General features: G+C 28.3%; 1 protein-coding gene across 3 annotated transcripts in view; it reads right to left on the bottom strand.

Moving 5' to 3' along the window:
- LOC129980873 (solute carrier organic anion transporter family member 74D-like) overlaps positions 1-24,540 on the bottom strand; it is an 81,991-nt gene that overhangs the window by 36,831 nt on the left and 20,620 nt on the right. For 2 of the 3 annotated variants that reach the window (XM_056091322.1, XM_056091321.1), the window contains exon 2: positions 20,371-21,152. In XM_056091322.1, coding sequence (XP_055947297.1) covers positions 20,371-21,082 — 712 coding nt within the window. In that variant the 5' untranslated portion in view covers positions 21,083-21,152. Of the gene's footprint in view, positions 1-6,042; positions 7,123-20,370; positions 21,153-24,540 lie in introns of those variants that run through there. The other variant, XM_056091323.1, reaches the window with a different exon arrangement.

Here is a 24,540-nt window from a genome sequence, read left to right on the forward strand (position 1 = left end):
CACAGATCCGGTTCATACGTAACCATTGTAATAAAAATGCATTTCGTTATACAACGTAAAGAACGCACAACTTCTGTTATATGTCTTTATCCTCTTTTTACACTTTGCAAATCTCCTATTCCTAATTCTTAGGAAATAGGAGATTGGATAGCCCTCTTTTACACTTCGACTTTTAAAAATGACGCCAGAACGAACAGAATTGCTTGAATGGACAATATAAAGAATCATTTTACAGAACTGGTCTGGTTAATAAGCATATCATTCCCGATTTCATATATTTTTTTCCATTATTACTCTACTGTTTATTTTTTAAAAAATATCAAAACACTATTTTTAGTAAAAACTGAATTCATAACGTTGCACTTGTGTAATGTAACGTTGCAATTATATGTAATGAATACATCAGAAAACGGTTAAATAATGTATAATTAAAAGCTTTTCTGTATGAGCATAAATCGTATAAATTAAAAAACGTAAGATTAATGTTTAAGATCTTCAAAATACATATGATATATCCTCAATTCATATATGATACATGTGATAATTATACAATGTACAAGATTATATGATAAATACTTAAATTAAAAATATGTTCATTATTTTCAATAATTTTATAATACACTGATACTATTTTTAAAAAAAAAATTTCAGTTATTACCTTTAAATAAATTTGCATATTAATAGCATCAAAATTTCAAATAATCAAAGTTGTTTATCGAAATGCTCATATTTCGTCTTTTCATTTATATATGTCCATTTCATTTATATATATTTATAAATTCCCTTGAATGAGGTTTTACTAAATTTAATCAATTGAAGAAAATAATTAATACACCTGATAAATTCATATTTAAGCTAGTACATATGAGTAATGGAATTAAATTTCAAAGAGATTAAAAAATTCAAAGAACGTAAATATTTTATTATAAATAGTATGATTCCGTAAATGAATACAATACAATATTATATTATATTATATATATGGAAGCTATTTTTGAGACAAATGATAAAGATAGCATCCTACTTTTTGATTTGAATTATGAATAAAGTAATGGCAATTCATTCCTTTCGTGAATGAAGGAATGAAATCATTTTCCATTCTTTTCATGCGAAAACAATGAAAATGGAATTTTTCTACTAGTAGTAAAGATAAATGTCTATTTCTCAGGGTGGCTATAAACCTGACCGTTTGGTCTAGAACTGCCAAAATTGATGCTAAATCTAGTGGATAAGTACACCTCCATATTGAAGAGATTTTTAATAATTCAATTAAAGTTTCCATTAATTAAAACATAAGTAAGATTGTGGCTTTTCTCGAAGATAACTTTACAAAATATTATTGAACTAAAATAATATTTGCATCAAAATATTAAAAAAAATTAATATTAATTTATTATCCTATTTTTTTATCAATTTTGACAATTATTTAAAAAAGAATTTGCATTAGTTTCAATATTTTTGATTGTTAAAAATCAAATCATTTTCACTATCTCATCAAATATTCAATAAGGTGATTTTTTTCCATTGTTGAAAGCCAAAGAATTATTCTATATCATTTGAACAATTTTCGTACAGAATGTGAAATCGAAATTCAATTACCGCGAAAGTCAACCTTTAATTAGAAAACTTTTTACCAAGTTAGTCACGTTTTTAAGGCACTGTGACATTATTTGATTCGATTCTATTAAGAGTGTTTAATACAGACAATTGATAGAATAGATTATTAATATTGTTATAAAAATAATAGGTTAAAAGAATATATTATTAAAATAACTCCTTTCAAATTTATTTTATTATATTCTGCAATTTAAATTTTTGCATTTTATTTTTTACTGTTATTTTATATGTGTTTTATAATCTGATTCTGAAGCGTTCACAGAGAACACGTAAGAATTGTATTGTGATCAGATGAGTTTCTTTTGATAAATTAAGTGTAGATGCAATTTAACGTTTGCCACATCTGACTGGATTTCTCTCCTTCATAAAACTTACCCCCCCCCTTGAATGCATTTGATGATAAACTCTTCAAGCGCTTGTTTTGTCTAGCTCATGAAGAGTCGAACTCAAACTAAACTAAACATGTATAATTCTGTTGTATCAGTTGTAAGGGGAAGTTTCTTCCAGTGCTTCAGTGAACCTTAATTGTTAATTAAGGTTCACTGAAGCACTTAATTAGATTTCCCTAAAATTTCATAAATAATTTATTACGAAAGTAATAACGAAAATGTTCATGAAAAAGGGACTTGTTTTACTATTCCGCACAACAATAAATTAAATCAATTCCAAACGCAAGAATTTTTTCCAATGAATCTGTGCTCAAGGGGTTAATTTACCAAAAATATCTCCGCTATGATAAGTATGGAAAATATTATCCGACTACAACTTAGTCATGTTTCTAACAGCTCTATTATATCTGCACTACGCTTTAAAGTTGCAAGATTTTTCTCTGACAGCAGATTTACACGTCTATTTGAGGCTTAAAGTCAACCAAAAACTATTAAAAGCCAAAATACTACTGTGTGTCTTGTTTAAGAGGGGAATTATTCTTAAATTATTTAAATAATTCAATCGAATTTCTAAATTTCTATTCTTTTCATTTATCAGATATTTATTTTTCGTTCCTCGATAATCGTAATGTTTATTTTTCCTCATATTACATGAATCTAAAACTTTTTTAAAGATTCGTGCTATTCATCGATACAAAAATTAGGCAATTAATAAATTATTCTCGATTTAATACATCTTTAATACATACTAAACAAAACTTCATATAAAGAAATTACTGAAAAACAGTAGAACTTGACTATACATTTTAAGGTATTTGAAAAAAAAGAAGAAATTCATAAGATTTGCTTTTAAATAAAAAATAATTGCATAACATTAAAAAAAAATGTATACATCAGAAGTTAATAATTTTTAAGAAAATAATATACGTCAGACATTTACATTTGCTGAAACGGTTGAGAGTTATGCAATAAATTACCATGGAGATAAAACGCGGTCTCCGCGCTATTGTTTTTGATTTATGGTGATATAGAATCTTCGCACTAATGTTGAAAGATGTAAATTTCCCTCTTTCCTAATTTTCTATTCGCTTTACTAAATATCAACAATTCTTTTACGTTAGAAAACTCTTCTGTATATATTAATTCAATAGAATATAATATACAGAATAGGGAATTGTAGTTCTTACTGAAACTGTAGATTGCAATTAATTAAATTCTTATTTAATAGAATCTTATCAAAATTCTTTAAAAACGGCTAAAGGTGTAAATTATTTTAGGCAGTTTGATTTGATTAGTAGATATTTAAAATCTCTTCTATAAAATCTTGTTATAAAAAATATATTCAAGGCTATTTCTAATTTTAAGTCTTACAAAAATATAAAACGTGCCCAGTTTATTGTTTAATTATAGATTAAAAAGAACTATAGTTAAAAAAATCCAAAATAAATAAAATGGAAATTTCTTACTTTTAATTTTATTAGCTTCATAAATTTATTCTTATATGTATACTTCATGGTGTTTAAAAGTTTTCTAAGTAATAACTTTTGAAGATTCAATAAAATATATTATTTCTCGGGATAGCATCTACCATTCTTTTTAATCCATTTACAGATATCCGGCAATATGATTGGCTAATAACTTGTTAAAAACACCAATTAAATTGCTTGAGACAAATATCTAGAAATATGATTAGCTAATAACTTGTTTAAAAGCACCAATTAAATCGTTTGATGCACTACAATAATGTAAACTTTTATTGAACACATCTTATTTTGAAAAGTCAATAGCTGATTATGAGAAAACACAGCTTCGATATTGTCACGATTTAATTAAAAAAATCCACTTATTCAGATAATAAATGCTCTTACCGTCGATAATTTTTATACATTAATTATTGTAATTGGTCCGAACAATTTCTTATTATTTTCTTAAACCTTGCTCAATATTTTAATACTTGTTACGTTTGGCGATCAGTTTGTTAACCGGATATTCTAATCATATTTAATTTCAGTTAAATCGTTTAGATATAACTTCATGTCCACGATGGTGAATGTGCAAAATTTAGCAGCTATATCCGAAATTGTCTGGCCTTTAAAGTGCCAACTCACGCAGACACATACTTTCATATTTATTATCAAGAGTGATAGAAACTTCGTTTTCTTTTGTTTTCTTGCTTATTTGAAATTCATGGATTAGTATTGAATAACGCTTGTAACACAAAATAATCTACAAAAATGTAGATTACCTATTATTATACTTTATCATTATCTATTATTATACTTATTAACAAAAACTATTCATCTTTAGTTAATGATTCATCATTCATATAAATACAAAATATTTTCTGAGATATTTTATTTTTCGGGCGGGGAGAGGGGGGGGGGGTATTGAAGTTTTAATGAAGATCATGTTTTTCTCTTTCTCATATACAAAGTATAGATAAAGTATTTTAATCGTCAAAAAATTCGAACTCTACATTTTGATGAATCTCCATATTTTTGATCTTCCTGCATTCGAAAAATATATTTTTGAAAACATGTCTATCCGTCTATAACATAGTTAATACAAGAGCGTTTAGAAGTAGAAGGTTGAAATTTGGTATACAGTCTTTACACCAAATTAGTAGACCGTCAAATTTTGAACAAAATCCACTCAAAGGAAATCTGTCTATCCGGCTGTTTGAATATAATTTAACAAGATAACTACAAAACGAAGAGAGCTAGATAGATAAAATTTGGTATACTGATTTAACATCTACAGTGTAGACGCCTATCAAAGCTTGAGCCATATCCAGTAAGGGGTTGTCGATCTGTGTTTTCAGAAACATGCAAACGCAGTAACTCAAAAGCGCGTCGACTTAAATATATCAAATTTAGTATCTGATTTTTGTCACTACAAGTGTAGTTTTGTTCAGATTTTTGTTTCAATTGAGGAAACAGTTTCCAAATTCGATATTTTGGTCCTTTTAACGGCATGCCAGGGATGGATCGCCAAAACCAGGATAGATCGCCAAGCATTACACGATAGATTCAGTAAAAATATTGAAATCACGCCAAAAATTAATATTTCTCAACTATTGTATGCCAATGCCATGCAATGCGTTCTCTGGGATAACATCTTTATTAGAGATTATGCTAAAATATTTTAGGGACTCCTGCTGGTTATTTTCTGTTGTTTTCTAACTTACAGCTTTCTACTTTCAATTCTTATCATATATTACTTTCGTAATATGGGCTACATCAAGATTATCTAAACAAACAAGCATATAAATGACAGAATAATGACTATCTCAAAATATAATACTATTGTTTCACGTTTCTTTTGTTGACGAACTCGAAGAATATTTTCATGTTTACGTTTTGTTCAAAGTAAAAACTAAATCTAAGAAAAGGCTTATCTACAAAAACCTTTGAATTCAAATGATTGGGAAATAGTGACACAGTGGTGGACATTTTATAAAGAAATGATAGTGCTATTTCACTCTTGTTTTATATTCCGGATGTCACAGTGAGCAAATTATAAGATTTTTTTAAATGCATATTAAAATACATAATCTCTTTTTTTGAAAACTTAAATTCTAAAAGAAAACTTTTTAATGAACATACAGATTTATCTCTACATGAGTTCATTTTAGCTTATTTCAGAGTGATAAACCAACTTTTATAATGCAAAGATCTTAATCAGATAAAATATACAGTAAAAATGGTTTTTATTATATATTATTTCCCAGTAGATAATAGAAATATAAAATGCTATCTAGTTCCTACTAAATATATGTTGGGCTGGTTATAAATTTATTTGAATATTTAAATTCATAATTTTATTAAACTGTAAAAGTGCTATAGAGTCATTTATGAAGTCTGCAACTTTTTTATTAAATATTTGCTCTTTTAATATTTTGCGTAATGTCTTAGGCAATATTCACAAAAAATTATCAATAGTCTAAAAGAAATGACATGGAAATGCAATTTGAGAAGATTTCATGATCATACTTATAAAATCACCACATTAATTGACAAAAAAGAAAAATTCTTACCAAAATATACTGGAGAATTCTTCTTCTTTACGCTGTCATCTAAATAAGATGTGCCGATAGTGTAAAAAGCTAAAGATCCGAAGCCTTTCAAAAAATTTCCAAAGAACAGTATTGACACAGCAGTAAAAGTTGGTGAGGCATCGCAAAAATGATCTTTCTCTTTCAAATCACAAAATTCATATTTTGTCCTGTTTACAACATGCCTGACACTTTCAGAAGTAAATTCGCGAATCGGACCATACATGAAGTATGGAACAGACATTACAAAGCAACTGACGACTCCTATAACCATACCTAAGGCAACAATTCTAGGTCTGTGGGATTTTCCGCCAAAATAGCCTAACAAAACACCGAATAATATTGGGCTAATTTCGTCTGCTATCATTATTATACCAGTCACTTTACTTTCGTAGGCATATCTCTTTTCAAGAGTTGACAAACAGCCTACAAGATATGTGAAGAAAGCCCCTTGCAGAACTCCAAGAATACTGTGATTTACTAAGAAAGCTTTAGGTGTGCTGAATTTTTGTAACCAAGTAGGATGGAAACCACCAATTCCACATCTAGTGTCTTTATCGTCCATGTCCTGATCAGGATCTCCATTATCCTGGACTGGAATTGGAGTAAAGTCAATTCTCAGAGAGTTCTTTTTGGTATTTGGTACTTTGTTGCTCATGATTGCTTCTAAGTTGTTACTGGATTACTTGCATTTTATAATTAGATTAATGGCTGAAGAATAAATTCTACTTTCGGTTTCAAGTAATGATTAATGTCTCAATCGAATTTTTCCATGAACTTGTAAAAGCATCAATCACAAAAAGTGTTTTTTAAACTATTAGATGACCAAAGTCTGCTCTCTTCAAAAGGAAAAATAGTTTAGATTATTGTTCTGGTGACAATAAATGCTACAACAGATGTTTATTGCACTGCTATCTCCAATATTTTAGAAGGCCCGCTTGCATTGTCGAAAATTCTTGGTGTTTACTACGCTAACTTCATCCAGACAAGCTCTGGATGCAGCAGGGATCAAATGCTGGCATGTGAGCTTACTATATTACTCTGAACGATATCAGCAATGTTATTTCCCTTAAGAATTCAGAGGAAACACTTCCTATCTTGGGTTGATTCTGAGATAGCACAAGATAAGTGATATAATCAAAAGAAGTTGGGAGTTCAAGTGCTGCCAAGAGGCTGAGGCAGTCACGTGATAGGTCGTCAATACTTTTTATCAACGTCACTGTAAACGGCACTTTAAGTTGAGCTTTTATGAGCAATGATGATAAATATAATAAAAAAATTGCTGTTTCTCGTAAAATACGCCGAGGAAGCTCTTATCTCCCTTGTAATTGGAAAAGACTAACGTGTGCAATGAATGAATTTATTTATGTCGTCTTTCGTTTTTTTTTTTCTCTTAATTCTAGTAGATAATATATCTTTGAAGGGTTTATCAATAGTGTTTTATATAAATTTATGAGTAATAAAAATATTTTAATACTGTAAAATTCAAAAAGATACAAATAAAGTTTAATTATTATAAAGAATTTTTAATGATTAAACAAAATATATATTGATCTAAATTATAAATACAAAATAAAATTATCTAAGGCATTAGTTAAGTTTATCATAATAATATCGTTAGCTTTTATAAATGAGAATTTTTGCTTTTTAAAATTATAATATTTAACTTCTTATCACTTTTAATGAAACAGCTTCGGAAAGTTTGAATATTTTGCAATTTTACCTGCATATTATTGAAATAAAATGTATATACTGGTATATACCCATATACTGGTCATTATCATTTCCATTTTTAAATATTTTTCATCACACACTGTGAAAGAATAAGATATTTGTAAATAATACCAATCGTTGGTTGGTTGGTTGGTTGGTTGGTTGGTAGTTTTAATGGCGCAAGTTTGGCTAAACTGAGCTAATAATATCAAGCGTATCTGCATAATTTTTTTATATATCGTATGTCTGATGAAATTTTATATTTTATGTTAATAATATTGAATCTCGGTATAATATACTATCGTTTAGCAAAAAAATCATGGAAAACAGGCCAAAAATATTTATTAAAAAGATTTGTTTTCTACTCTCTATGAATCTACTCTCCAGCAAAACTCTTAAAAACAAATGAACAAACTGACTCTAGAAGACTTTTCCTAATGTTTTTTAAGCTATGCGTTCTGTGGTTTTATGCTCTAATAAACAGATGTATTTTTAAAAAGTAAACGGCATGAAATATATAAAATTTTGTTGTATGTCATTACCTGAATGAAGTAAATTTATATTTTTCATACCAGAAGAATATTCTTTAAATAAATTGAAAATCAAATATACGTTTAAAAAGGTATTACATTTTAGAAATGAATTTTTACTTCAGACAATTAATAATTTAATAAATTTTGTAAATAACTTTAATTTCACTGTTAAGGAATCAGAAATTTTTGTTATTAATCTTAATTAATAGATGAAAGAATTAATTTGGTGATTAATTTCAATTTGGTCATCGATGAATTAATTACTAATATCGTTCATTTTTGTTTGATCATTGATTAATTACGGATCCAAGTCATTAATAAATTAATGCATATCGCCGTTAATGTTGAATTTGTCCATTAAGGAACCAATAAATTCCGCCATTAACTTTCATTTCATCATTAAAAATTTTCCTGGGGCATTACGAGCACGTGCAAATGATGCTGCCGGATAAATAAGCGGATCATTTTCTGCTGGCAAATTTATATATAAATCATTTTTTTTTCTATTCCGATGACATAATGGGCTTACTCCTGTAAGTGGCTGGAGATGATTGAGCGATCCATTCTCTATTCCTATGTTTTTGTCAGGACCGTTATTATTCATTCAGTCATTATTATCATCCATTAATAATGCCACCAAAAGCATTGGTTACTATCATTGATAATATTACAATAATCCCAAAAATCACTTCACTGCAACGCATTAACTTCATTAGAAACATAAAATATAATAAAGACTTTGGTTACACGTGTTTTGACGTTTTGTGTAAAATAAACCCAAGTATGTCCTTGATTTTCCTCGAGTGAATAAACATTAGCTTAATAAAGAGATTATTCACTATCTTCCAATAAATCATTCATTCTTGATAAGAAATGCAACTTTTATTTGGTTTGAAGAGGCAGTAAAAATAAAATGTAAATAAACAAAACGCTACATCCTGCAAATGATCTTGGAAAGTCCAAACACACAATTCTCAACTTTCATTTTCACTCAATACATTTAAAAATTTTGGAAAATAACTTTTAAGAGTTATTCTAATTTTAGATCATAAAATTTATGATCTAAAATTTACTTGTAGACGTTTGGAGCAGTCTGATCATGTGAAGAATCTAGAATTACAAGATGATATTCGTTATTAATGTTTTAAATACTTCATTGTATTTGTTTAATTTCCCTCATGGCTAATTTTTCATTCATATATTTTGCATTATATTTATTCATTTAAGTTTAGAAAATTTTATCTTTTAGATTTTTTGCTTCTTTTGAAACTACTCCCAGGATATTTTGGAATGGACCTTACAATTATTCATCCATTGCAGTGTATTAATTTTTTAAAAATTCCTCTCGGCAAGCTGGAAGACAAAGGTAGATTCATTTACACTAAGTAACTCTCTGGCAACATAAATTGTCGATGTTAACAAACAGTCAAAATTAAAGCGTGAAATAACTTTTTAGCCTCTAACCTCTAAAATATCGCAGTTATCGAAAACCTTTAAATAGAAAAGCTGTCTGTCTTGATGAGGTGCTAACTTGTCAAATTGAATTTATTTTTATATCTTCAATATTAAGAAAATTATAGCGAAATCAAAATTTCAACCCCCCGGTCATGGCCAAGGCTCAAAATTACAAAGTCTCTTCAAAAGTAGCTTTCGTGTTGCTGCAAAAGGCTATATAAATATAATTAAATATTTAAAGAAGTCCAAAAAAACGACTAGAAAAACAAATTTTAGAAGTCTTAAACAGCATCTTAATAAAGTAATTAAATATTTTTTTATGCGGGATAAAACCATGGTTTTCCTCGGCAAGCTGGAAGGCAAAGTTAGATTCATTTGCATCCGAGTTACTATTTGGCAATATAAACCGTTGATATTAGATAGAAATGCAAATATTTCCTTAAATTAACAGCTAAAATTAGGGCGTGATAATCACTTTTCAGCCCCCAAATTCTAAGGTGTTGCAGTTATTGAAAAACTTTAAATACAAAGGTTGTTCTTAATGAGGCGCTAATTTGATTAATGGATTTATTTTTCTATCTTCAATACTAAGAAAGATAAAGTGAAATGAAAATTTGAACCCTCTCCCACCTCCGTTGAATTAGATAGGCCATTTACGAACTAATCCGTGATTTTTACATTTCTAACAACAAATTCCAAATAAAATCACTCTAGTTATAAAAATATAATAAGAGCAAAGCATTATATGCATATTATAAATATGTATAACTTTTGAACGAACGAACGAACTTTTTTGGGTTCTAAGGACCATGATTAGTGAAGAACTGAAACATTTTTCCGAAAATTTTGACTTGAGAATAATTGCAAAAGGTAGTATCACTATATAAATCTACCTGAAATTTTCATAATACACAATCTTAAATAATTTTTATCTTCGGTGATACATTGTACGTGAACCAGATCTGTATACGTATACGTGATCTGTATTCTGTTGAATTGTGCTTGAACTCCCGACCGTTTGATACAGCTAAGAAAAGTCAGCAATCACACCAACACAAACCATTGAAACTTTTCCAACGAATTAGAAAAATAAAGGATTAGAATAGAAGAAACATTTATATTTTTCTGTCTATGAATTAGCAGAAAAATATAAATGTTTTTCGACCTCAGCTAAAAGTCAGCTTTCGAATTTCCTTTTAACCTTTTTGTATATTTTGCAGTAAATTATAAATATTAGATTTAACGTAATTTTAAGATCTTAAATTTACACTTTTCTCGGCGTCTCGAGAAGATAATTAAATCATAACTAGAACTCTCCTCAGTAGCTCTTGGATATAAATAATTGATAATGGAACTCTTGATTTTGATTTTTCCACTGATTGAGAATAGACAAACGTTCGTTATCAATGCTGAATTCATAATTTTTTTTCTGTAGGGGAAGATGCTGATGATAATGCTGCTTCAATTCATTTTCATGGAAACTTATAGTTTGTTATAATTATTCAGTTGAGAGTTCTACAGTTAGTAGCAGAAATTGCAATAGACGTTCAATCCGATTCTATATATATGAAAGAATGGCTATATTTAGATAAATAAGTACACAATTAAGACTTAATATGTTTTGCACTTCATTATAATTAATTGACACTAGTTCGGTCAATATTTTAAATTCTAAAACTCGATGACACGTGCATGTGTCCCGACAGACTAATAATTAAAAATTTTTGCACTATTGTTGACAATACATTCTTAACTATTTCGAGTAAAAAAGAATTGTTTAATAATTTCAAATATTTGCGGTCATTTTGAAAATGTTTCCAGCAAATAAAAAATACACGTAAGGATTTAAACTTCTCATTTAAAATAATCTTAAATCCTTAGCAATTCAGATTCTTTTTCAGATACGCAGTAGTCTTTGTGACAATTATTTATCAATTGCTAGATGAGATAAAATAATTTTGAGTCAAAATGTCCACTTTCAGATTGTGATTATTCTAGATTCAAATATCAAACCGAAATGAATTTAAGGCATTGAGAAGAGGAAAGAGAATCCTTTGTATTGTTTAATTACGGAATATAATCAATAGATATTATCACAGAATGGATACCTCATAGTATTCAATTGGTAAACGACTACGATTTATTTAAAAAAGATCATAAAGTGATAAAATCTACGTATATCTTTCTCATCAATACAAGTAAACGTTCACAAGATAACAAAATGAATACATTGAAATCTTAAAAAAAGCAATATCTTTCAATGTCTAAGAACGATCTACAAAAACTAAAGAAAAAGTATCACAAAATCATAAATAGGCTAAGAATGTTTGCAGGAAACTATTGTATACATCTGGTGATATATGAAAATAACTGGTATATGAAGCGCTGTTTCTTAATTGTATGACGGTTTCAGAATACTTGCCAAACCTGCCGATCAACTAGGATGCAGTAGTTTACGATACCTTTTTTTACAACCAACAATCGATCAATAAATAAAAGGCACGTAACTGATACAGCGGTTAGTGACCGAATAATAGAAAAGGCACTGTCTTCTATCATGAGCATACTAAGCCTATCTCTCTAGGCGTTCAAAACTGAAAGAGGCCAAATATCAATTTTAGACATCATTATTATCATCAATATTCATTATATTGCTTCGCTTTGGCACTACGAGACTTAACTATTCCATTTCTTGCAAGACTCCTTGAGCTTGTAAGAAAAAAAAGGATAAAGGAAAAGGACTTGTCTGTCTTTAATCTCCAAACAATAACAAAAGTTTTTGATTGACAAAATTCTAATTTTATCACTAAAATAAAAAAATGCTAATCAAAACGGCGTTTTTAACAACTCTGAATCCCCGATATATACATTTAATTTTGTAAACATTATTTGAAATTTGAGAATCCTATATTCCCAATTCATTAGAAAATTGGAACAAAAATGTTATTAAGCTATTATTTGTTTTACTAGTCTGGCGTGTTATGTCAGACTTATGTCCTCTTTTGGAGATACACGATACCTAAAGTTCTGAGAATCAACGTTGTATTTTGAAACATTTTCATACTAAATAGAGCGAGGCGTGTGACATATCTGAATCTCTACGAATTTAATATGTAACATCCGAAACAATCATGCGGATTCAGAGTGTTTCAGATATTTTTTTCATATTTTGAAATGAGCAAAAATTTATTAATTCATTCCATTTTTAAAAAAAATTTTTGCTTGGCAGAAAACACGATGTTTCCAATATACTTTTTGCAATAATTTTCAATTTTTCCAAAACAAAATAATGGTTTTATTTGAATTATATTTTGAAATTTTTGTATCGAAAATGAATTTAATTTACATCAGTTTTTTATTTTAAATAGAAGAATGTTTTAAAAAATACTTAATATCTTAAATAATTAGCCATTATAAAGATAAAATTTTCCAAAGTTGTCTTATTTATTCCACTGAAGAAATTTTTTAATAAAATTCTCTAGAAATTGTATTTACATAAAGTACTTAAAAACATTTTTTAAATTTTGCAATTCACTCTTACTTTACCTGGGTTTTTTTAAGAATTTTAAGTTCCTATATTCTATTGCATTAATAAAGTAGCATGCAATACTCATTTAAACATTCAAGAGGAAATGTTTTATTTTCTATTCATTCAGATAATTATAAACGTTAGATTTCTATAGACAGTCAAGGTGACATCATTTTAAAAATGAAACGGGGTCAAGTGAAGTTACACAAAAAGTCCGAAGAATTCAAAACCTTAATTAATGAATTCTCAAACATTCTTTCATAAACCAATACATAAAAGAAGGCTATCTTCTTTACAAGCTCGTCGAAAACAGACCATCACAAGAAATAATGATTGCAAAAACCAGTTGAAGTTGTTGTAGTTTCGAAAAAAAATTTCCTTCGATTTTTCTATTGATACCCAGTGGTTACAGTTAAGATAACATAAAGTGAAGACAGAAAGAAGAATTTTTTTATTTGGCCTTCGGATAGTTGTAGCTATTAATGTGAAACTGGAAAGTACATTTTACTTCCTTTGTTGGATTTCCCCCAATGTTCCGAAATTGCTTAGCATCTATTCAATCTAGAAATGATCAGACTTTATTAGAAATATTTTTTGATTCCTATCAAATTTATTTCATGGAGTCAGAAGAGTCAAATAAAGACATAAATTGTTGCCAGAAATGCAAGATAAAAACTCCGAATGCAATAATATTTATATATTATTATTGCCATAAGTAAATTTATAGTTGTTAAGATTTTGATAGTTCTTATTCAATCGAGTTTAAAATATCTTGTCAATCGGCTCATTCTTGAGTCATGGTAAAATTAAAAAATTACATCTGCTGTTAATCGAAGTGATTCAAAGCACTAAGATAGCACTTGAAATAGGAGTATGATTTCACAGCAATATATAGGAATACCTACACTGTCCATGCATTCTTGAAAAGAATTCAGGGGAAAATTACCAAAGTCTCTGGTTTGCTTAGAACAGTGGTAAGTATTAAATCGATCGTGATCTACTGGTGGACCACCAAGACATTTTGGAGTGACCGCCTTTACTAAGACCTAAGATGCGCATACTAAAAGAAACATTTATGGAACTACGACTGCTATAATTATTTTGTATCTTGCTATTAAAATAATATGTTTGTACTCATGTAGAATAGTACATATTCTGCATTTATTATTAAGTCATAATAAATATTGTAGACCTTTTTATTAGCTCACCATACCTACGCCACTGTGTGGACCGCAACACCATGAAAAAATTAGAAGAGGCCCGTTCCCTGAAAAGTCAGCCCACTCCTGGCTTAGAAGAAACCAGCACTAGCTTTGATCCTTAGCATTTAAATAGTACCTGAAGTAGGAGTATGATTTTACTCCAATATAGAATAATATTTTGGCCTGAAGAAATTCATGTGAAACTTATCCATGTTTCTGTTTCACTTAGAAGAAATCAGCACTTTAATCCTTAGCACTTTGTAGTACCTGAAGTAGGAGTATGATTTTACTCCAATATAGAATAATATTTTGGCCTGAAGAAATTCATGTGAAACTTATCCATGTTTCTGTTTCACTTAGAAGAAATCAGCACTTTAATCCTTAGCACTTTGTAGTACCTGAAGTAGGAGTATGATTTTACTCCAATATAGAATAATATTTTGGCCTGAAGAAATTCATGTGAAACTTATCCATGTTTCTGTTTCACTTAGAAGAAATCAGCACTTTAATCCTTAGCACTTTGTAGTACCTGAAGTAGGAGTATGATTTTACTCCAATATAGAATAATATTTTGGCCTGAAGAAATTCATGTGAAACTTATCCATGTTTCTGTTTCACTTAGAAGAAATCAGCACTTTAATCCTTAGCACTTTGTAGTACCTGAAGTAGGAGTATGATTTTACTCCAATATAGAATAATATTTTGGCCTGAAGAAATTCATGTGAAACTTATCCATGTTTCTGTTTCACTTAGAAGAAATCAGCACTTTAATCCTTAGCACTTTGTAGTACCTGAAGTAGGAGTATGATTTTACTCCAATATAGAATAATATTTTGGCCTGAAGAAATTCATGTGAAACTTATCCATGTTTCTGTTTCACTTAGAAGAAATCAGCACTTTAATCCTTAGCACTTTGTAGTACCTGAAGTAGGAGTATGATTTTACTCCAATATAGAATAATATTTTGGCCTGAAGAAATTCATGTGAAACTTATCCATGTTTCTGTTTCACTTAGAAGAAATCAGCACTTTAATCCTTAGCACTTTGTAGTACCTGAAGTAGGAGTAAGATTTTACTCCAATATACAGGAATATTTTGGACTGTTCATGAGTTCCGGAAGAACATTAAGGAAAACTCACCCAATTTTCTATTTCGCTTAGAAGAAACCAGTAGCTTATATTGATTTACGAATTCATGAATAATTCTGTTTAAGAGGACACAAAAATTTTTTCCAAATTCCTATATTCAACTATATTATTTCTTACTTGACTCGGCCGCTATAAGAATTAAAACATCTACATATGAAAGGATTTATTTTGATTAAGACAATAAGATTACAATTGTTAACTTTTTAATTATTGCTTTTCCGATACACGTAGTTGCTAATATTAATGTTTATTAGGATGAGGATTTCGAAATATTTTTTAAAATTTTAAATTCATTTAAAATCTTTTAATTTAGATAATTAAATCTAAATATAGATTTATTTGATTAGATTTAGATGAATAAATCTAAATTTAATGAAGTAAATCTAAAAGGTTTATTTTGGTTTTTCTGTAATTAATTTGTCTTAATTTACATGGGAAACTTAAACCTATCGAAAAACATTCAGCGGTAAGCAAAGCAATTGGTAGTAATAATGCTTATTTTTTCAGTCTGCAACGTTTTCATCGCTGGAGTAGGGATTTTCTTTTTTAAAGAAAAGAGAGTCATTGTTTAGAATTAGATTTCCAAGGTTAAGAATCGAAACTTATTATAAACTTTTTCTTATCTTTCAGACTACCGTTTTGATTATGGATATGAAAATGAATTTGTTTTCTATATCATCAACAACGTACTGAGCTTGCAAAGATAATGCTACTCAGAAAAAAATAATCAGATTGCTAAAAGATCAGTAAGATTTTTCCTTAGATCTCTGAAAAATTTTCATATATTACTGGGAAAATTTAATTTTTATCATGATTTTGCCATGTTATTTCTGAAATAATGTAAAATTATTTAATACAACATTAATTAATGTTTATAGTTTTTATTTTTGTTGCAGCAGTGTGATATCTTTATTAATCAAAATCATAATCTCAGTTTTTTTTTTTTTAAATTATCGTATATTTAAAATAATGCTTCATTTAACTAAGAATCCTATTTTAACATGCTAATGCATATAGGTTGACGTGCTGTTTGTAATTTTTATAATTCAGCCTTCATATGATTTTAAATGATGCAAAACGATACACATCATTTCGTTGGAAACAGAACTTCGAAATTTGGCAAATAATCATTTCTTGATTTAAAAAAAAAACATAAGAGTTATTTAAAATATTAATTAATCTTTGTTATTGAAATAAGTACCTACTTTGAAAATAATTATTTTCGTAATATTTAACAAACCAAATATTTTTTTATACAATGTTCTTTGTTTCTTTAAAGTTTTCTTTGAATTTTATTTATACATTCATTCTTTGGAATGTTATATTGATTCTTATGTTTGCTTACATTACGCTTTTACATTATTTTGCATCTTTAAACTCTTATTTTCTCAAGACCAAAATTTAGGGAAAATCGAACGAAAAATCTAATAATTTAAAATCTTTAGCATATTTTTTCCTTTAAATTTCATACAATATTTTCTCAAGTTTCACATCTTCTGAATTTCAAAATAAACAATAAACTTATTAAAATTATACCAATACATTTGTAGTTCAGGAGCTAGAGAATGTATAGATCTGCAAGATTTTCAGCAAATATTTTATGGATATTTTTTTCTATATATCTCTTTTTACCAACTACACTTCTCCCTCCCACACCAGAAAAAACAAATTTTTTCAATTTTTAAAACTATTTTGACTTTTAACTCATATTACTGTTTCAATCAATGCTTTGCAAAAATTTAAAAATCATGCATTTCATATTTTTTTTCAGAATATATATTGTATCCATAAATATATTTTATAGTTTTCAATATATATATATATATTCAGAATATTTCTGATGAACATTTTAATCCTTCTAGTATAGTGAAGAAAATCGATTATGCACTTTTGATCGCCTTTTTACTGATTGATTAAAATAAAAATTTGAAACGGAACTACAATTTTAATGAGAGGATCACATCCTAAATTTCATTTAATCAAATTGTGGCGTTTTTAAGAAATCACGTTTACACGCATGCGAAATATAGACCAATAGATAGCCTCCTTTGCCAAATTTGATTCAAAATTGAAAAATACACATACGAAAAGAATCGACAATTCATGCAAAAAAAAAAAACTGCATACCAGATTTTATACATTTAGAAATATCGTTTTATAATTATCATATCGTTTTGTCCGTTTATGTCGCTTACTCTTGGACATACAGACAGACTAAATTTTCTAAATGAACTTTGTTCAAAATTTGACAGACATCAACAAATTTAGTGGTAAAGTGACTTGTCGAATTTTATCCCCCTACTTCAAAAAAAATTTTCTAGTTGTCACTATCACAATCACAGAGGCATAACTCCAAAAATATATTTTTTAGGACGAGTAGAGAATCTAAAACATTGAGATTCTTTAAAATGAGTTTAAATTTTTCAGCGATTGCAATGCTTTTTCTTCGCATTCATTGCATATGGGGAAATAAAAACAACCAAAACAATTGCTGGCATTAAAATTATTACTGTTTAGAAAAAAATATACATATTTTACCTATTCTTCAAATTGAGTTATGAGAGCGGGTTTGTTAAAATTTTTAATTTTTTTTTCTTGAATTAAGAAAATTATTAAGATTTCAGAGTTCGCTTGTTTGTGTGCATGAATTAAAATAAGAGAAATGTAAAAAAAATCATTTAATAGATTTAATTTTAAAAAGTTGTACACATACGAAAAATTGGTTAATCTAAATTACAAAGTAATTAAAATCTTTCCACCTGGTTATAATAATAAATCTTCATAAAAATAAAAGATTTTTTCGACTACGATAAGAGTTTGAAACTAATCTTTTCTAAGTACTATCCATACGTGGTTTCAATGTCAATAAAAACCTTAACAGATAATTCTTTTTTACTAGATACATTTTTAAAAAATATTCCACAAAAAAAAGGCAATAAATTATTTGATACTTTATTTTTGATACTATCCTCCTTTGAAAAATTCCATATTTGCATATGCAAATGCTTACAACTGTAACTGATTTGCAGACTCCACTGCCAAAATATGTCTCGATTGACTTTCAAGGATAGACATTTTGACTAAAGAAAAACGATTTCAGCATCAAAGTATCAATTAGCCATCATCAATGGCTCTTTCTATAAGCGTCATATACAAGCGTCAACGTATTTTCGTTTTTGAGAAGTTATTAATACCCAGCAAAGTCAGAAAGGAAAGAAAATCAAAATAAAGTGTTAAAATTGCAAATGTTTCCTGTGAATATTTCTTCAGTCATGTTCTTGTTTCTATGTAATATAGATTTACCTGTCACAGTATAAACATCGTTTGCATCTACTTCTATGATTACTTAATCAAGTTCAAGATATGATTCCATTCTACAGGCATATAATCTACATTCGGTGAATATTCACATTCAAGTGATTCAGTTTGAAAATAAACAATCCTGCTTGCTATACAAGCCTGCTTAAGGAACTTTAAATACAAAACCAGAAATAGCAAACAATTTAAATTGTTTAAAAAAATTATGTTGTGCTTTGTCTGCCCTCATTTGTAACAATACGATTGACAAAATGCTCTAGATTATTAACGTAAGTCAGTAACTGTAACTGCTGGGTAACATTCTTACTATTCCAAATGAACTCGAGTCGAGACCATTTCGAATGTTTCATATCTATTTGTATAATTTTCTGAAACATATCCTAATTATTAAAAAATGACTTAACATTTTCGGTGCCATGCTTTATTCCTGTAATTTGGATCAAGCATCTAATTAGAGGATTCTTGTCTATTGCTGAATTATAATGGTGAAGTGTCGTCATTAATTGTTAATAAAAACAACACAATTGTATAGATATCGTTTTAAGCTATACAGCCTTGAGCCATATAAAACGATACTGTTTATACGATAAATTCTTTAATTCATGTTATGTATTTAAAAGAGAAATAGTTAAATTCTAAACATCAATAACTGAAATCCGAAATATTAAATTTCACTTGCAAAGTGGAATAGAGTTACTTCTCTGGAATTCTTTCTATTCTAAAAATTTCTACGCGCTTCTAATTCATAAAATGCATATCAATCAGAAACTAATCTGTGTTGTTCAAAATTTTCTAAGAACAGTCAATTTTAGCTGTCACTGACAACAGTCAATTGGATTTATTTAGATTTGAGTATTGAATTTAATTATGGTCAACATGCCACAAATTTGATTTATTTTTCATGATAATATTAAAATGAAACATGTATGCACAAATACAAGTTAAAAATCAAAAATAAGCAATTTTTATTCCTTTATAAATTTTAATATCAAATTCCAATTTCATGATACTAAGATGTTTAAGATTTATACTCAAAAGAGGCAGCTAACTTACACATCAGGCGCTTTAAAGCAGCTGGTGAAGACAGAGGCAATGCGTGAAATATTTCAGAATTTGGATATTAATTGCGTGAGGATTTGCGAAAATTCGTTTTGCATGATGAACGTATTTCATAAATTACGGATGAAAATTTATAATCCTATTACAAGACATTCTTTTTTTAAATACTGGTTAATGATTCCAAAACTTTCGGTGAACAACGAATCAAATAATTGTTTAGAATTTTTCCTTTTTTTAGTGATCATATAATGTATAATATCTAATATTTTGCATATTTATTTTAAAAATTGCATAATAACTTTATAGTCCTGTAAGAGTAACGAATATATATGAAGAAAACAAAAATGACTTACCAAGGTACATAGGGCTATTCTTTTTCTTAACACTGTCATCCATGTACGATGTTCCAATGGTATAAAATATGCATCCTGATAGACCTTTCAAAAAATTGCTCATGAAAAATATTGTAAGCACTGGAGTTGTTATCGATTCTGCACACTCTCCCAGAATCGAATTATAATCTTTATCACAAAATTGTGCTTTCACCCCTTCAATTTTAGAAATGGAATACTGGAACGCCACACTATCACTCGCTGTACCATATATAAAATATGGCAAAGCCATTATGAAACTACTTACAGATCCTATTAGCATCCCGATTGTCAAAAGCTTGGGACGATGCGCAAATCCACCAAAATAACCAATTAAGGCACCTAAAATAATTGGTGCAATTTCATCAGAAATCATAATAAGGCCACTTCTTTTACTGTCATAGGCAAATCGTTTCTCTAAGGTGGACATGCATCCAACCAGATATGTAAAATGTGCTCCTTGTGCAAGTCCTGCCATGGAATAGAAGAATAAAAATAGTTTGGTATTTGCACCTCTCTGGAGCCACTGAGGAGTCCATGATCCAAAACCACACTTAGTATCAGGATCGTCATCTTCGTCGCCTTTGAGATCCTTCTTTTTCTCTAGCACGATATCGGTTAAAGCTGCTGTACTCTGCGAAAACTTTTCAGGTGATACAATGTAAATATCATCTCCTTTCTTTTCGCCGTTCATAATGACTTGATGTGTTTGATGTGACACCGAGAAGGAAGAATTTAAAGTATCTGGAAATGTTTCTTGCTTTCTAAAAATATAAACAAGAGAGACCCCTTAATATACTTATAATGTAGAATGTAGGTCAGTAGAATACCAGTATGAAATAGAAATTTAATATAGTAAATATCTAATGCTGTAAACCTCAGATGAAAGAGATAAGAGTAATTATATTCAGAAATGTAGAGCACCGAAGATTTCTTTATTACACATATGTTCTTTTTATCTTACTTTTAAAGACATCTTTTGCTTATCAGAAATGGACTCAAATATGTATACGATGCATGAGAGCTATTTTCGTTCTAATTTATTTAAGTTGTGCTGTCTTATCTTTTCTAAATGCTATAACCACTTGGAAAGGGATGGAGAATATAATTTCGGGTAGAGTTCGAGTCCTTGATTAATAAATACCCCATTTAATCAAAGATCTTTTATATACGCGAAATGTGTTCACGTTAAATTCTTCAAGTGTCTTCTCGTTCTTATAAAATTTAAAACTTGCAAATTAGAAAGTTGGATAAAACAGCATCCTTACCATTTAACCCTTTAAAGGGCCATTTTTTTCTAGTCATATGTTAAAATATTTTTAGGCTTGTAATTAGAATAAGAAAAGGGATTCATTTAGCTTCTTAGATAAATTTAATTTGATTAATTAATAATTAAGTAACAAATCAAGACACATCAATATGTGTGAGATAAAGAACTGAAGCATCTAAGTTTCTGTCTTTCTAAAATAATTTGTCAGAACTTATGCTAACCTACATAATTTCATACAAAGATTGATAAATTTGGTGAGACGCATACTTCCTACGGCCCTAGAAAGGGTTAAAATATGGTTCAAAATTGCGAAGTTCGTCCGAAATAACTGTACCCTTAAAGCAAGACATTAATCTAACAAAACGAATGCAAATATTGTCTTTAAATAACAAATTTTGCATTCAAAGTAGATCAAAGCTATTGAAAATAAAACTTAAATTAATGTTAGACCGTCAAAAAAAAGATTAGATAACGGAAGATATATTCCAGGGAAAACCCAGACACAAAAAGAAACGCGAAGGCTGCAATAATTTTTCTGAATATGTAACTACATGCTGAAGAAGAAAATTATGCATGAAATCATTTATCATAGTAATTCATGTAATCAAATTAAAAAAAAATAAGTATATGAAAACCTGTTTTTTTAACAGGCAGTGTGAAATAAAAGTAACCTTGAAAAGTTCTAAAGATATTTTTAGCAAACTTTCTCTTTAGTTAGTAAGAAAGATTTTGAAAACATGTTTTCTGAGCGAAAGAAAATGAGTTTATAATTTTAAAAAAAATTAATTTCAGTAAGCAATTCCCTAAATTCACAAAATATCAAACACGTTATAAGGTAAACTGTTTTCCACAAATTAAAGAAAGCTGAATTCAGTTGACTGATAACACTGATTATCGTTCTTAAAAATCAGTGTCATTAGTACAAATTATCCTGCTTGACAATAAATTATTTCTGCTTGATCCTGCACATTATACTATTAGTTTCTGGCACACAAAAAATTGCTATTTAAAACTGAAATTATTTTTCTATTTCTGTGTGAGTGCAATGTTATTATTTTCTTACATTTGAAGCATTATGAATTCAATATTTCAATCAAATTGATATTTCAAAAGATTTCAGAGATTTCTTCTCTAATAATTGCTGTAATTCGAAATTCGCTGCAATAAATGCTTTTTAATTAATGATCTCATAAATTCAGATGTATATCAAAATTGCTCAAATTATACTTCCATAATTATATTTAACGGCAAATTTTTAAAACCAACTAGGAAATTCTAGAGAAATATTAGACAGAGGAAAGCAGCAACAAACTCGAGAAACTTTTCTAACAACGAAGCGAATTTCCATGACGTTTAATGTTGGCATTTGCTAATTTGTAACTTAGTATAGAGTTTAAAAAATTATTTTGGTTTCAAATAAATAGGTTTGTAAAACTTTCTTGGAATTATAAAATAATATCTTCAAATTAACAGTTTAAGTGAATACTGACTAATTACATTCAACTATAACTGAAAAGGATCTATCCTTTTCCCACTAGATTTATGTCAATCAAATTAAATATGTGTAAAATGTAAAATTGAATTAACCAAATTACGAAAGAAGGATATTATAATTTCCATATATGCATTGAATATAACTCTTAATTTAATTAATGGTGCTGCAAAATATTATCAGAAATGTTCTGGGAAGGGCTCGCCGTGTCACCAGAAATCCATTAAATCAGAGGGGGGGATGAAGAAATAGGCTTTAAATAGAATGTTTAATTGGCAAACAATAGGTTTAACCGTTGCCAGTTAGATAATTTCAATGATTTGCCAAAAGAAATAGATGGTCATATCTTCCAAAAGTATTATCTTACATAAGTGGTGTTTATTAACTCTTTTTCAATGATTAATCTATTTTTCAATCATTTTCAATGATTTCATTTCATTTCCATATAGTTTACTTCTTGATTTACCTAATGCTTTTTTTATTCAATTTGATGCACTATCTGTAATAATGCTTTTAAATATTAAAATGGAATTCAGATTCATCCATAAAAACATCAAACAGTGGGCCTCTGTCAACTCCTTAGCAGGATTTTTTACGTTTTTATTTCATAATATATAGGCTTTTTAATTTGCGGTAAACTGATACAAATGCATTCATGATTTTCTGTCGTATAAAATACCAAGTCACATTTTAAAAAATACATTCCATATTAATCATTTAACATCCTAAAAAGTCATTAATTTGGATATCCAAACTGGTTGTCAAAAGTGGCTAGTTTAGATAATGGCATGCAATTTACATAATGAGAGATACATAAATATAAGTTTACAACTCGGAATATGAAGGAAAACATATTCAACAAAGAATTTTTATCTCAGTAGATTGCTAAAAATAAGTAGTTTTTGAACCAATTTCAGTTTTAAAAAGCCATTTTAATATAAATAATGTAAAGTAAACAGCATTTTAGTATTTACTTTTTCGTGTTTCGTTTAATTTATATCTAATTTATAAAAGAAATCTTGAATGTATAAATGTTTGCTTGCACAATGTTGCGCATTCTTAATGGAAATATAATTTTTAGTTAATAAAAATTGTTTAATTTATTGCCACAAGTTATTCACTAAAGCTTTCCTTGTACTTCATATTGATTTTGAAGAAAATTTGAAGAAAATATATTCAATAGTTTGAGTCTCTATAGCCCAGAAAAATTTAGGCGTTTCAATTTGTTTTTTTATGCAGATTATTTATAGTAGTTGATTAACAAAAACATTTTCTGCTGAAATTAGTTCTTCCTCAAGTTTGCTTACCTCGAAATAAAGAAAGGTTTTATTTATTTCGCATTCTTCCATTCAAAGAATTAAATAATTCATTAGAAATAAACATATGGAGA

Source organism: Argiope bruennichi, chromosome 8 (assembly GCF_947563725.1).
Source record: "Argiope bruennichi chromosome 8, qqArgBrue1.1, whole genome shotgun sequence".
Classification (NCBI taxonomy): Eukaryota; Metazoa; Arthropoda; class Arachnida; order Araneae; family Araneidae; genus Argiope; species Argiope bruennichi.